Consider the following 15493-nt stretch of genomic DNA (forward strand, 5'->3'; position numbering starts at 1 on the left):
GGCCGGCGGAAACCGCGCCCTGTCAAGTTTCTCCGCTGGAGTCCTGTGTTTTGTTTCTGTCATTACTCTTGAAGGGTTTGTGTAGGAGAAGGCAGGCACCGAAATAGAAAGTGTCAAAGCGTTGGTGACAAGGAGGATAAACAAGGCCGGACTTCTTTCGGTCCCACCGAGCCCCCTCCGTCCAGAAGGCCCGCGCGCCCCCTCCCGCCCCTTCCCAGCGCCGTCGGTGGCGCAGGAAGCCGGCGGCCGGGACGGCGGGTCGTGCTGGAGAGAGAGCTGCCCAGTTATCTCCAGAGTCCCAGCAGCTCGGCGAGCGGCGCGATCTCTCCCCCACCCCGCACTCCTCAACCCACCCACCTACTTCCTCCACTCCTCACTCACACAGGCACGGAGCTGCCAAAAATTTCCACCCTCCGCCCCCCTCCCTCGCGAACTTCCTTCCAGCGTTTCCTGAGCTGGATGATCCTAGGATTTGTAAGACAGGAAAAAAAGGAAGGCGCGAGGGCGGGCGAGGGAGACAGGATGCTTGCTGTGCGTTCTCCCGAAGCCGTCTGAAGGCAGGACCGCGGGCTCCGCGAAGAGGACCCTCGCCGCCTCGCGCCGTCTCCTCGCCCCCCCTGCGGCCCCGCGTTCCCTGCGCCCGCGTCCGCTCCGGGCGTCCCGAAAGGCGGAAAGCCGCGCTCGCCCTTCTTCCCCGGCCGGCGGAGGAAAACACCCGAAGGCACCGCAAGAGCCTGTGAAAGTCCCTGGGACTCCAAGTGAGGAAGTGACACTCCCTAGCGAGCCGGCCCCCAGCTGCCAGCTCCGCACGGCCTGCGGCACCGCGGCCCTGGAGGAGCGCGCCGTGGGTCTCAGGCTCCGCGCCGCCCCGCGGGGTCCATGCGCTCTGCCCCGGGCCCAAGTGCTTCTGGACGCCCATGCGGCCCCCCAAGCCGCGCGGCAGCCGGTGAGCTAACCCCGGAGACAATCTCCGGCGCGGTGCCAAGCAGCGGGGAGGGGAACACGGAGGGGCAACCTCTTTGGGACTAACTCATGAAGAACAAGGGTGCCAAGCAGAAGCTGAAACGAAAGGGAGCCACCGGCGCCTTTGGCTGTGACCTGACGGAGTATCTGGAAAGCTCAGGACAAGATGGTAATGTGCATTCGCCTTTTTCCCCCTTCTTTTTGTTTGAGGGAGAGATGGACTCTCCAGGGGTGCGTTAGATTCAATTCACAAGTTAATGTATTCCAGGCCTGCGTGCTCATTTTACTTTTTTTTTTTTTAAAGAACAATACGACTCTTAAGGTGCACAGCGCTGCCACCCCGACGCGCAAAGGTGGTGTCAGTCCTTCCGACGGTCTCACATAAGCCGTTAATGGGCGTTGCTGACCCTGTTTCACTGGGTACTTCTGGGGGGTAGGGGGAGAGACCTTGATCTCAAACTTTGGATATGGGAGAGGAGGGATGCGGGCTGGGCGTGTGGGATGGGGATCAGTTACGACCACAGCTATGACCACCTTGGGTGTCCCTCCCCGGCTCTCCAATTTCATCGCTCACATCTTTTTTTATTAATGTGCTGGAAGGCAGGGGGTGCGGTGGATCCTGGCCGGGGGAGTGGTTGCACAAACATTTTCTGAATTTCTGAACTGATGCCAAATATATAGTACCTCCCTCCCTCGCCTTCCCAGCCCCCCAGTCCCTTTACCTCCTCTTGGCTTTCAGATCAGCATTTGGTGTGTCAGACAAGAAGAGTGTTGTAAAAAGGTCAGAGGGCCTCGATTTTAAAATAGCTTAGGGCATGTCAAAGAAAAGGAGAGGGTCTCTGTTTTCAAGGTCAGATTGCAGGGGAAAAAGTAGAGGGAATCCTGCAGAGTAGAGACAACTTAAACATTGGGCAGGGGAGGGGGAAAGAAAACAATCTAAAATACAATACCAGCATTTGAGATTAGACGTTTTTTAATCATAGGAAAGTTGGGGAAATTGAGCATTAAATGACTCCTTTTTGTAAGGTTGACTGACCCTGCATTTACCCGTAATAAAAAGGCCTTGTCTTCAGAAACTTCAGGGAGAGAGGAAACCGTCCACTCTATGGGCCGTGTGCTTATACATAGATACAACAAAAGGGCAACTGAAGGGCTGCTTAACTGTGCGGAATTCTGCCTCCAGGAAAATTATCTCAAAAAATGATGTGATTAGCTCATATCAAATGTGCAGATCAAAAACAGTGCGAGGCTTTTGTTTCAATTCTGGTTTTTTAGAGACTGAGCAGCACCTAGTAATTTGCAGTGGTGTGATATTCCTGCGGTATCTTGAGTTCAGAGCCTGCTATGTCATTAGGACAAATGGCTCAGTATTTTAGAGCTGGGACACCATAGGTTGAAAGCGAGGCATAACTGAGTCCATGCGTTTCATCCTTTCCAACAATCTGGAGAGGTACATTTGAAATCACATGGCTGGGACTGAGGGTTTTTTGAAGGTGTGAGAGCCCCAGTACAGTACCCTCAGAAATTCAGAATGAATGTTCCCTCCACCCGCTTTTGAAGGGGCCTTCTGGTCACTATCCAGGTACTCTATCAATGCTCCTGAGATGCCATCTTCCATGACGTGGTGTTATTTGGGGCCCTCCCTCCAAAGCTGTGAGAACTGCATGGGGTGCTTGGCAGTCCTGCCTCCAGGAGCCCCAGGGTTCTGTGAAGATACCTCAGAAGCACCCTTCGGCAGCTTTTCTTTCACTTGCTTTATATCTTGGAGTCCCATATATGTTTCATTTGGGGGGAAAGGACGGGGTTACTGCTTAAAGAAAAAAAAAAATTGAAAACCAATCCCCAGTGTTCCCTGCTCTAGGAAGGAGGGGAAGAAGCCCAGATAGGTAAACTGGCTTACCTAAAGTCACACAGTTAATCATGATGGATGCAGAGGGTCCTGGCCTGTCAGGCACATCTCCTTGCCCTGGCTTCCATGTCTAGGCCAACAGTTTCCTCTAAGGGTCCCCCATACCTCCAAATTGAAAACAGACAGCCAGGCCATGGGATCAGCAAACTTTTAAGACCGACTGATATACCTGAGTAGAGTTCAGCTTTGAAATGAAAGGAAACTGACCTACTTAATGATCCACACACCATTATTGTGCCACCTGGGAATTGGGCACACATAATAAATTGCTTATATAAATGTTTTTAAAAAAATTGCGTATATAAATGAAAGTAATTAGGATTTCTCTTTTCCCACTAATTAGGTAGTTATCTCTTATTTTTGTTATAGTGTAGAATCAAAGTCAGTGCTAATGTTTTCTCTAAAACAGTGTATCTTCCTTATGGGTTTTCTGAAACATGTATTGCCTAACAGACAATGAAGTCCAAGGCCTGGACTCTGCCTCCAGGGAGGAAAAGCTGACTGACCTACCTAAGTAGAGTTCAGCTTTGAACTGACACTGTCCATGACCTTAGACGTTCAGCCCAGAATCCTGAGGGTGCCAAGTCACTGTGCTAACTAGGAGCCGGAAGGCTGGGGAGGACCTCCGAAAACTGGCATCATGGTTACTTAACCAATGATGGGCCTGGATAGAAACAGAGAACAATGGATTCGGGTCTAGGAGTATAAAGCAGAAGGACAGAACAGAGATGTAGGGAAACCAAGGGAGTCCCTGTGCTTACACAGGGAGGGAAAGCCCCGAATTGGGGTGGAGGACAAATCTGGTGACAATTAGCTGTGCTCAGGCCATCTGAACATGGGGAAGCAATACTCCTGAGTCTGAGCACAGAGGATGAATGTCATCTACTTCCGTAACTTGCTGTGGCTCAGCCTTGTTACCTTCAGTTGCACAAATCTGACAGGGCAGAGTGTGTGGGTGACAAATAGGTGTTCAGCTTACAGCGGAAGTTGCTCAGGGCCAGTTGTCATCCTTAATCTTTAGGAAGCTGATGAAAAACAGGAACCCTTTTCCTTAGAAAAACACACACGTTCAAATTGTGTATACGGTTTCTGTGGGCATTCACACAGATGTCAAGTTCAGACCCTGTTGATTGTCCCTAGCTGCTCACAGGCCTGATGTGAAGGACAATGTCCCCCTTTTGCGTATTTAACCACTTTTCTCCTGCCTGGTGAGAACACCCAAGAATGGCATGAAGTTGCTCCTGGCCAACTTGGGAGGAGCCTCTCTTGCTTCCCCTCCAGCACAGTGGCTGCTGCCCCAACCCCCAGCTCTCCCCTGGGAACCAGATAACTTTCTCTTCCTGTCTGGAATAGAGGGAGAAGATCATCCCTTCCTCACCGCTAAAGCTGAAAATAGTCGTTTTCTCTTTCTTCTTTTTGACCACTGAATACGAAGGCCCTTGCTTGCAGCTATGCAATGAAAACCACATCATTTTGTCGCCTGTGGTTGGGGGGCTGTGGGTGAAGTCCTGTGAGGCAGAGTGCGTCCCTCCGTCTGTCCGCAAGCATTTCCTACCTCTCCCCTCTGACCCCTGTGTGCTGGGTCCTCCCTCAGTGCTGAGAGAGGATTGTCAGGAAAGTGCTCTGCTTCCATGCTTGCAAACAATCTGTGTCATTTTACTTAGACCCTGGTACAAAGTGATATTGCTCTGACCCAGGGTTCACCATGATGGTGGCAGAGTAGAATCATGTGGAGAGCCTAAAAAAAAAAAAAGTTAATGCCTAGGCCCCCTCTAAGACCAATTAAATCAGAATCTCTTGGTGCCCAGCCATGGGTATGGTTTTAAAAGCTAGGTATTCTGAAATGTGGGCAGAGTTAAGAACCACAGCAAGTGCAAGGGTTTACAGACCATTTCCCCCTAGATAAGTAACTTAGACCGCTCAAAATGCACCCTCTGAATGTTTGATAGGAACTGTGAGCCCTTTTATTCCTGAAGATGTTTTTCTAGTTGTTATCAAATTGAAAAAGAGAGAAAAGAAAATATATATATATTTGATTTGAGGGATGACAAAAGGTTCATAATTACATAAATGCCCATTATAAGTATAATTTTACATTCGATGAGAGTAAGATAGCCCCATTATTTCAGAGAACAAGGATAAGGTAATGGGTACTTTTAGATGTACTGTTCTATTTTCCAAGGCTAAATTGTTCTCTCGCTTTTTTTATTCATTTACTTAACAACTATATATTAAGGCACTGTGCTAGGTCCTGTGGGAGAGGAAGAATCGTGTACTCCAGACTCCCATCTACAGTCTAAGGCAGTGGTCGGCAAACTCATTAGTCAAACTCGCGAGCCGCAGTTTGCCGACCACTGGTCTAAGGGATGGGAACAAACTTGCAGAAACCAATTAAGCTTTGAAATTGGCTGTCATGATGAAGGAGAAGAATGCGAAAAGCTTTTATCCACATTGAATAGACGAGATACCCAAAGATAAACAGGAGCAAAGTCTTAGCAAGGAAGGTAAATATTTTTTCTGTTCAAGATAAGATTTAACAAATGCAGAACCAGGGCTGGGTAGTCTCTTTGGCTTCGTTGTTTCCCTCCTAGAATCTTGCCTGGCACATCATTATCACATCTTCCCTGGCTAACTCTTCATCCTTGAGTCTCAGCTGCTTTTGGAAAACTTCCCTGATCCTCCCAAGTCAGGTGTCCCCACTGGGTGCTCCCATCCGGAGTTCCAGAACCTCACCGCCTGTGATAGAATCCCAACGTTGCCTGTCCCCAGCTGAGTGACCTGGGAGCAAGTTAGTTACACCCTCTGGGCCTCAGTTTCCCCATTTCTGAAATGGGGATAGGAGGTCTAATGTGAAGATAAATGAGTTCATATGGGCAAAGCACTTAGCAGAGGGCATGCATATAATAAGCTACAAATGTAGCTATTATTATCCTAACACCCTGGGCTTGCCCTAACATAACTACTTACCATCCATGACTGAATGAATGAGGGCTCCAAAGAAATGAGTAAATGATGTGGTCATAACCAAGAGGAAGCTGATTGCCCGCCTCTCTGAATGGAGAGGCTGGTTCATGCAGGGCTTTCCCAGGACTACTGTGAGTAGAAGACCACCAGTGTGTAATAGTGGAAGAGAAATATGTCAACCTGAAACTAAAGATCTGAGAAAGATACCCAGCCACTCCTGGACCCACAGGGAACTGAAAAAGAAGATAAGGCCTGGAGGTGGAGTTTGTGAAGACAGAACAGCAACCTTGTGGGCTTGAGTGTAGAGGGGAAGCCCCAAATCTGGGCTCCCAGAGTGAAACAGGAAGAACCAGAAGAGGGGGATTAAGACTTTAAACCCAGAGCAAACTAAAGCCGAACTGTAACGTCCTCTGTATAGTCTGGATATGACAAACAACCCACACAGAATAGAAACAGCTACTTCCGCCTACCCACATCCCTCCCTCTTGCTCACTCTCCAGACCTCTGCCAAGAGCCCCTTGACCACAGGCATAGCCTCCCCCGCCCCCCCACCCCACCCACCAACGCTGGCAGCTACCCAAACACCTTCCAGCCTCAGGACCTTGGGGCTGCTGAGGAAGCCCACTCTCCTGTGGCCCCAGACCTGCCCTGGAGCCAAGTAGACTCTCTGCTGGGGCCGGAGGGAGCTGGGGGCCTGGCCTGATGCTGGGGCAGAGAGAAACATTGAAAACTAGGGGCACATTTTCCCAAAGATGGTGCTGTAAGTGGTGGGTAAGGTCCCCAGTGCCACTAGAGCTGTAGTTTCCATGCATTCATTTTATTTCCCCCTATTCCATTGGACATCTATGGGCTAGTCTGGAAACCTGTTCTGTGGGAGCAGGGAGCAGGGGAGAGCACATTCTGGGTTCAGGAGCTGACTGACCAAGGCAGTTCTGAAGTACTGGCTGAGAACTGTTTGTCCCAGGCAATCACCTCACTGCAGCAAGTCTCCTGGGATTTTGTAGCAGTGGGTGGAAAGAAGGGGCGGGGCTGAAAGATCCAGGACTTACTCTGGGGACAAAAAGAGCCCCCCACTCCTTTTGCATTAGAGATTGTAGCTAACTATTTTGGGAACAAGGTAGTGATAAACCCTCTGGTTCGGGCTACCTGGTGCTCACTCCCTCCAGTACAGATCCATCCAGCTGAGCTGCCTATCAGCCTGGCCTCTGGGTACAGGACTCCACTTCCCTCTGCATGGTTTCTTCACATGGACCCTGAGGCCTGGAAACATGGAACTACTTGTTTTTTGTGTTTTGGGTGTGTGTGTGTGTTTTTCTTTGTTTTATTTTTCACTCATTGCTCCCCATGTATTTAAGCCAATGTGGCAATTTCCCACTTATTCCCACCCTTCAAATTAATTTTCTTTTTGCTAATGGGTGCATGGCCCACCCAATTTTCTGAGCTATTTCTCTCCCAGCCCCAACACAAATGCCACACTTGAGTTTTATTGGTCTTGGTTTTCCTCCCTCAGAGGGCTGGTCTCAGGCCTTAAGAGAGGTGGGACCACAGCCTGATAGGATTCCAGGAGTCTACATAGCACTGGGTGTCTCTCTAATCTTCCCCCAGGATGCAATTTTAGCTGATGCTTAAAATAAAAGACCCCAGGGGCAAACACTCTGACTGCAGTTCAGAGGAGAATAGATACTGGTCCTAGGTGTTTTTTCTAACAGCAACTTTTAATAGAGAAAGATAAGAACTTTAGGCTGCTGGATGGCTCAAGGGAGGAGAAGTAAGAAGACCCAAAACTGAAGGCTGAGTCCCAAATCAGACCTGCTTATTACTTTTGTGAGAGTTACTGTCTGCAGTAATTGCTTACTATGCGCCACTTTATACACAAACGTAGTATTTTGAACATTGTAAAATCGGGCTATTTATCACCATTTTACAGAGGAGAAAACTCAGCTGGAAGAGGTTAAATCCCTGGCCAAGATTATAGCGATAGGGAAGGCAAAATTTAAATCCACATCTGTCTGACTCCCAAGGCCATGGTCTTAGGCATGAGCACAATCTCCCAGAATAGCATATTTCATAATTTGGCATTTACTCTATAGTTATGTTAGAGAGAGAAAAAAACACCTGCAAAAAATAGCTTTTTTCCCTTTGCTTTGTTCTTCCACCAGCCTAAGTCATTAAGAGTAATAGTGACAATTCACATTTAGATAGCATTTTACCATCTGTGAGGTGCTTTTCACACACACACACATTCTCAACCTACCAGCTTTCAAGTCCTACCTCCCCCACCTGTCCCTCCCAGGCTCCTCCCTGCGCACTGCAGCCACAATCCTCTTTCCCTCTTGGAACACCTGCTGCTTTAGAGTCAGAGACACCCAAGTTGGTCTTCATTCTACCTGTTATTTTGCTTTCTAAATGGCTTTGTGTGTGCAAGCCACTGGTGAGCTCTGCTGAAGGCAGGTGGCATTCAGCAGCTCACCCAGATCTGATGGCTCACTGTGCCTCTCAGGGTGAGCCCCATGGCCAGCACACAGCAGCTGATTGATTGACCCTGTTTCCTACTCAGGAAACTGGTGTCAAATCCCTTCTAGGAAGCTCTGGCCAGGAGACATTGCCGATATGCTGAAATATCAGGAATCTAAGATTATTTAAGGTTCCCCTCAAAGGCTCATAGCTACTCCCTGATAGAAACTGAACTCGACTCTGCACAGGGTGCCCCAGAAACACTGCCTTTTTCTAGTGCCTCACCAATCACTCCTTGGTATGAGCCACATTCTTGGCGGGTCCCCAGAACCAACTGAGTTTCTGGGATTGAGTCTCAGGCACTCTTTGTTCTAATGCAAGCTTGGCTGATGCATACCAGGCCCTAGAACCACACCCGTGGCCCAGAATGCCTTTGGAGACCCCCTCTGCAACACCCCCTAAAGAAAGAGGTGAATGTCACTGCCCAAAAGCAACATATACCAGCTCTTACTGTTATAAACAGTTTGACATATAAAGTAGGATTCTGGCAAACTATAAATAAATCTATAGCCTTTATGAAAGCCAGTGGAGTTAATTTGTGTAATTCTGCATATTTCTTTCCCTACCTCTTTTTTATATTTTATTCAGAAACCATCTTGTATAGGCTTTCAATTCAATATGACAAATATTTCATGGGACTCTAATGTGCTAGACACAGTTGGAATTACAAAGATGCTCTCAAGTTGTTCTCGGTCTAGGGGGCTCAGGGTCGTAAGATGGAAAAAGTACTAAAAGAAGAACGAGGAAGAATGCAATGAGGGCCCTGAAGGATGTGCAAGCAGGGATGTTACCATGTGAGGCAGCGGGTGAAAGAGGATAAGCAGACAGAGTGGGTCATTTGTATGGGGGGAAAGTCAACAAAATGATAAACAAACATCATCTGGCTGTGAGGAATGACAGATATGGGGTGGCTGGCTTCTGCAGACAGGAAACCACATGGTTTTGCCTGACACTGTAATTGGTCACACCCTCTTGCACAGGGATGAGGGGAGGGGTGGAGATTTGACTTATTTATAGTGGCCAGGCTTGGTTAGGGGGACCCCGGCTGGAGTGAAAGAAGCTGTCTTCAGTGGCAGGCGTGCGGACCTACCCTCAGGAGAAAGCAGAACAGCTGATGATAAGCATGGCAATTGGTTTCGCTATGTCTATGCCCTGCCCAGGAGCAGGAGAATGAGGGATTCTATTAAAAGATAAAACCTTAAAAAATGATGTTAACGGATGATCTCAATTATGTTTCTTGATTCAATCTAGTTGTATGGCATAAAGGCAAAACCTTGCCCTCTCCCCACTGTCAGAGGGGAGTTCTGTTTTGTCCCCCATTTTATACATGTAGGCCAACTCAGAGAGTTAAGAAACTTGCCTAATGTCACCCCCCCTCCCCCAGGAAATGGGAGAAGCAGGACTCAAACCATGTCTGCTTGACATTAAATTCCCCTTCTAGGGCTTTGTCTCCTTGGACCCAAACAGCCGCGCTGTGCTGGTAGTAAATCAGGGTCTGATGCGCACAGCTCTACTTTACCGCATTGCCAAGGTGATAAGTTCAGTAGGATTTAGTTAGACTTTGATCAAAGTTCTGGCAATGGAGTTCCCATCCATCCTCAGTTTTTCAAAGCAAAGCATTTAGTTTCCAAATGGCGGGATTCTAAACAGAGAGCATGCCCTGTTGCCATAAGTAGCCCCTTCCACCACTTCTTTCCCATCTGTTTCCTGCATGCTGAGTATTATTGGGAAACAATGATGTCAACTCTTCCATATAAATCTACACCTCCCTGCTCGCCCCTCCCTTTCAATGCATATTTTTGTTCCTCTTTCTGGCTTTTGTCTTGCTGATCTGTTCTTTAAGGACTCATACTTTTGGCGTCAATTGTTGGCTTTCTTTCTAATAAGTTTTAGCTATTTAAGCTTCACTGTGGCCTTCAAAGTGCACATGCTCTTTTGGGTCCATATTTGGAAAATCCTTTGTTGGCCTGGTGTTAATAGAGAGGAGCCATTTTGCTTTTGGAAAAAGGAAATCTAGATTCAGGGCTCTGAACCAGGCTCAGTGCTGAGGACACAACCTGTTGAGCACCCTCGGGGACTGCATTAAAGCTGTTTGGACCCTGGGCACAGAGCCTGTAGCTGAAGGTCAGGTAAATATACCCATGGAGAAATCTGGTTTCCCTCACCCCAAGCCCGACTTTCAAATGGGACATGATTTCCTCGGTTCCTCTTTCTTTCCTGTCCCTAAGGACAATTTGATTTCCAAAAGGAAAGGATGGGGGAGGAGCTCGCGTCCAGGAGAGTATGAATTTTAAAATCCTGGTCCAAGAATTGTGGACCTCCCTTTCTCAGCCTCGGGCAGTGATACTCATACTTTATTGGGCATAAGAACAACTAAAAACATAGTTTTAAATTTTAATTTAATTTCAAAATTTTAAAAATTCTAGTTACATTTAGTACAGTATTAGTACACTATAAGGAGTATGAGGCATACTCCTTCAATTCCATTCTAGACTCCTTGAAACAAAATAGAAGCTTCAGATGGGCATTTGCATAGGCCCTGTAGTACCTGCATCTGTGGAGAATGTGCGTGAGACTCCACTGACTGAGTTCCATAGTGGATAGGACTGCAAGCTGCAAAGTGCGACTGCATGACGACATTCTGAGGTCAGTTCCTCCCAGATTCTGGTTTGGTAGGTCTGAGGTGGGGCCCAGGAATCTAGATTTTTTAAAGATGAGCATCAGGTGATTCTGATCTTTGGCCTATTTTGAACAATATTGAGTTAGCCCATAGAAAGAAACAAGTGAGACCACATGATTTTTATTTTCTTCACTCTACTTCTTATATATATTGCCCAAATTTTCAACAGTGAACATGTTTTTTCACTATTTCAATTGAAAGAAAAAATCTTTATTGATGGGAATGGGGTATCTTAATTTGTTGAATTTTCTTTTTTTTTTTAATTTAATAAACCTTTATTGTTCAGATTATTACAATTGTTCCTCTTCCCCCCCCCCATAGCTCCCTTCCACCCAGTTCCCACCCCACCTTCTGCCCTTACCTCCCCCCCACTGTCCTCATCCATAGGTGTACGATTTTTGTCCAGTCTCTTCCCGCAACCCCCACACCCCTTTCCCCCCGAGAATTGTCGGTCCACTCCCTTACTATGCCCCTGATTCCATTATATTCACCAGTTTATTCTGTTCATCAGATTTTTAATTCACTTGATTTTTAGATTCACTTGTTGATAGACATGTATTAGTTGTTCATAATTTTTATCTTTACCTTTTTCTTCTTCTTTCTCTTCTTAAAGAATACCTTTCAGCATTTCATATAATATTGGTTTGGTGGTGATGAACTCCTTTAGCTTTTTCTTATCTGTGAAGCTCTTTATCTGACTTTCAACTCTGAATGATAGCTTTGCTTGGTAGAGTAATCTTGGTTGTAGGTTCTTGCTATTCATCACTTTGAATATTTCTTGCCACTCCCTTTTGGCCTGCATAGTTTCTGTTGAGAAATCAGCTGACAGTCCTATGGGTGCTCCCTTGTAGGTAACTAACTGTTTTTCTCTTGCTGCTTTTAATATTCTCTCTTTGTCTTTTGCTCTTGGCATTTTAATTATGATGTGTCTTGGTGTGGTCCTCTTTGGATTCCTTTTGTTTGGGGTTCTCTGCGCTTCCTGGACTTGTAAGTCTATTTCTTTCACCAGTTGGGGGAAGTTTTCAGTCATTATTTCTTCAAATAGGTTTTCAGTATCTTGCTCTCTCTCTTCTTCTGGCACCCCCATAATTCGGATGTTGGTATGCTTGAGGTTGTCCCAGAGGCTCCTTACACTACCTTCAAATTTTTGGATTCTTTTTTCTTTTTGCTTTTCCGGCTGGGTGTTTTTTGTTTCTTTGTATTTCAACTCTTTGACTTGATTCTTGCAGTCCTCTAGTCTGCTGTTAGGTCTCTGTATAATATTTTTTATTTCAGTCAGTGTATGTTTAATTTCTAGTTGGTCCTTTTTCATATCCTCGAGGGTCTCGTTAAATTTATTGGCCTTTTCTAGGAAATTCTTGAAAAACCTTATAACCGTGGTTTTGAACTCTATATCCAGTCGTTTGTTTTCCTCTATTTCTTTCATTTGTGATCTCTTTCTTTGTCTCCGCATTTTCGCAGCTTCCCTGAGTTGGTAGAGTAGTTTTGTGTGGTAGGTGTCCTCTAGGGCACAGTGGCTCAGCCTCCCCAGTTACCTGAGGTAGACACTCTTGGTGCACCCCTTTGTGGACTGTGTGCTCAGCCTTGTTGTAGTTAAGTCTTATTTGTTGTTGGTATCACTGGGAGGAATTGACCTCCAGGCCAATTGGCTGTGAGGATCAGCTGTGTCTACACTGGGAGAACTTCTGTGCTGGAGACACTCTTATGAGACAAGACTTGCAAAATTGCAAAAGCCGCTGTGCTTAGTTTGGATGGGGCGGAGTTTCAGGGCGGAGCAACAGTCTTGGCTTCCCGTCAGCCCTGCCCTATGAGGCCCCTGGGTCTCAGTGTCCCTCGGTAATCACTGCAAGCACCTCTGAGAGAAAGCTGCCCTAGAGTTTCGCCCGCTGCCAGACAGTCCAGTTTCTCCTCGAATGACTCGGGGTTCCCAGAAACTTGCCCGGAACTGGAGTTCAACGCAGTCAGGAGCTTCTGTCTCCCTCTCGCTTTAGAAAGCCAGCCGCGCACTCAGCCTCCCGTGCATTCAGCGGTCAGTCCTCTCTGTGCACGCAGACCTCTGCCTTCCGCAGCTCCCGAGTCTCAGTGTGCTTTCTTTTTCCTGACAGTCCCGACTCCCCCCGAATGAGTCTGGTTTCCCAGTGTCTCGCCCGGGACTGGAGTTCAGTGCAGTCGGGAGTTTCCTTTTCCCTCCTGCTTTAGAAAGCCAGCCGAGCACTCAGCCGCCCGTGCACACAGCCGCCCGTCCTCTCCGCATGCGAGTCTCCGTACCTCAGCCTTTTGTAGCTCCTCTGAGTCTCAATGTGCTTTCCTCTTTTCTTCTAGTTGTAGAATTTCCACTCAGCCAGCTTTCCTGTGGTTCTGGATGGTGTCCACTTTGTCTTTTAGTTGTAGTTTTGATATTGTTGTGCGAGGCAGCAGTTTAGGTGTTTACCTATGCTGCCATCTTGGTTTTCTGTTGAATTTTCATAAAGCCCTTTGTTCTAACCCTTATTTTTAAAAATGTTCATAAAGTCTGTTAGTTTGCTTTTCTGCCTTAATAGGTTCAGTTTAGTGAAATCAAATATTCTCTCCTCTGGGAAACAGTATAATAAGGTGGTTAGCATGTGGCTTTTCTTTTCTTTTTTTAATACATATTTTTTTATTGATTTCAGAGAGGAAGGGAGAGGGAGAGAGAGATAGAAACATTAATGATGCGAGAGAATCATTGATCGACTGCCTCTTGCACACTGGAGATCAAGTATACAACCCTAGCCTGTGCCCTGACTGGGAATCAAATCATGACTTCCTGGTTCATAGGGAACACTCAACCACTGAGCCACATTGGTCGGGTGCATGTGGCTTTTCTGCTGATAGTCTTCCTTGGTTCAAGTCCCATCTCTACCACATGCTACCTTTGTGACCATGGATGACCTACCAAACCTCTCTGTGCCTCAGTTTCCTCATTTATAAAGTGGGGATTGTGATGCTAATAATAATACCTATTGAACAGGGTCATTATGAGGATTGAATGAACTAGTGCACTGCCTGAAATTTAGTAAACCTTCCTTAAGTGTTAATTATGGTTATTCTTTCCATAGTGATTGGGAATCTTATCCTTTTTCAGCCTCATTACTCAGAATGTGGCTCCTGAGTAATGCTACAGATGTGGAAGTGGAGAGAGCTGAGAACAAATACTCCAAGGTTCCCATATATCTCTAGGGGCTTCTTCTCTTTTAAAAAATTCTCTTATGTATACACATTTATTTATTTTGCTAAAATGCTAGTTTTAAGATTCTTGTCTATTGATAAATATTTCCTGGGTGGGACTATGGCAAACTTCCTAAATTTTACATATTTTTTTATAATCAGAAAAAAAATAACCTAAAGACAAAACTGAAAATAACAAAATCAGGGTATGGCAAAAGGCTAGGATCATAGTGACAGCCATCCAAACTTGTCGTTTCCATCTGTGTTTCAGGAGAGTTAACCTGGAAATGAGCCTGTTTCCATCACTGATGGGACAGTGCAAGGCCTAGGTTTTTGCTGGCCCATATGACATTTCACATATGCCTATTTCTTTGCTCCACTGCTGCATTTTGACAGTTGATTGAATGAGGTGGATCTGGCTCAGTCTTAGGCTGTATAAGAGCATATGGATGGAGGGATTCACACTGCACTTCTCACAGGTTGAATCTGTTCATTCCTCAGGGCTGCATTTGAAGATGGATTTTTTTAGGAAGGTGGTCAGGATGGTAAAATTTAGGACTTCATGACCTCTCACCTCTAACCACTGTCACAGTTTCCTAAATTGTCCCCTTTTTTCAGTAGACAGAAAATGAGCTCTTTGAAGACTGGGACCATTCTCTGTTCGTCTGTGTGTTAGGTGTCTATAGGGCCAGTTCCTCTCTGGAAGGTCTCAGGGAGAATCCATCTCCTTGCCTTTCCCAGCTTCTAAAGGCTGCCCTCATTCCTTGGCTCACATCCCCCCATCACACCACCTTTGCTCCCCTCTGCTCCTTTCTCACCTGGCCTTCTTTCTGATCACCTGCCTCTCTTTCATAAAGACCCTGTGATTACATCAGGTAATTCAAGGTAATCTGTTCACCTTAAGATCCTTAGCTTGATCACATCTGCAAAAATCTTTTTAGCTTTTTTTTTTTAATTTTTATTGATTTTCTTACAGAGAGGAAGGGAGAAGGAGAGAGTTAGAAACATCGATGAGAGAGAAGCATCGATCAGCTGCCTCCTGCACACCCCCCTACTGGGTATGTGCCCGCAACCAAGATACATGCCCTTGATCGGAATCGAACCTGGAACCCTTCAGTCCCCAGGCCAACGCTCTATCCAGTGAGCCAAACGGGCTAGGGCCTCTTTAGCTTTTAAAGCAATATTCACAGATTCCAGAAAAAAAGGGCATGGGGCACCATTACTCATCATACACAATCTGTTTTCCCCACAGTGCATGGTTGGCTTAGTGGATAATA

General features: G+C 46.5%; 1 protein-coding gene across 1 annotated transcript in view; it reads left to right on the forward strand.

Moving 5' to 3' along the window:
- Positions 1 to 247: 247 nt before the first annotated feature.
- The window catches only part of ARHGAP31 (Rho GTPase activating protein 31), a 111630-nt gene continuing 96384 nt past the window's right edge, over positions 248 to 15493 (forward strand). The window contains exon 1 of the mRNA XM_080656811.1: positions 248 to 1132. Within this exon, the coding sequence (XP_080512937.1) occupies positions 1033 to 1132 (100 nt within the window). The 5' untranslated portion in view covers positions 248 to 1032. The remainder of the gene's footprint in view (positions 1133 to 15493) is intronic.

Source organism: Plecotus auritus (genome assembly GCF_963455305.1).
Source record: "Plecotus auritus genome assembly, chromosome: 2".
In the NCBI taxonomy this organism is placed as follows: Eukaryota; Metazoa; Chordata; class Mammalia; order Chiroptera; family Vespertilionidae; genus Plecotus; species Plecotus auritus.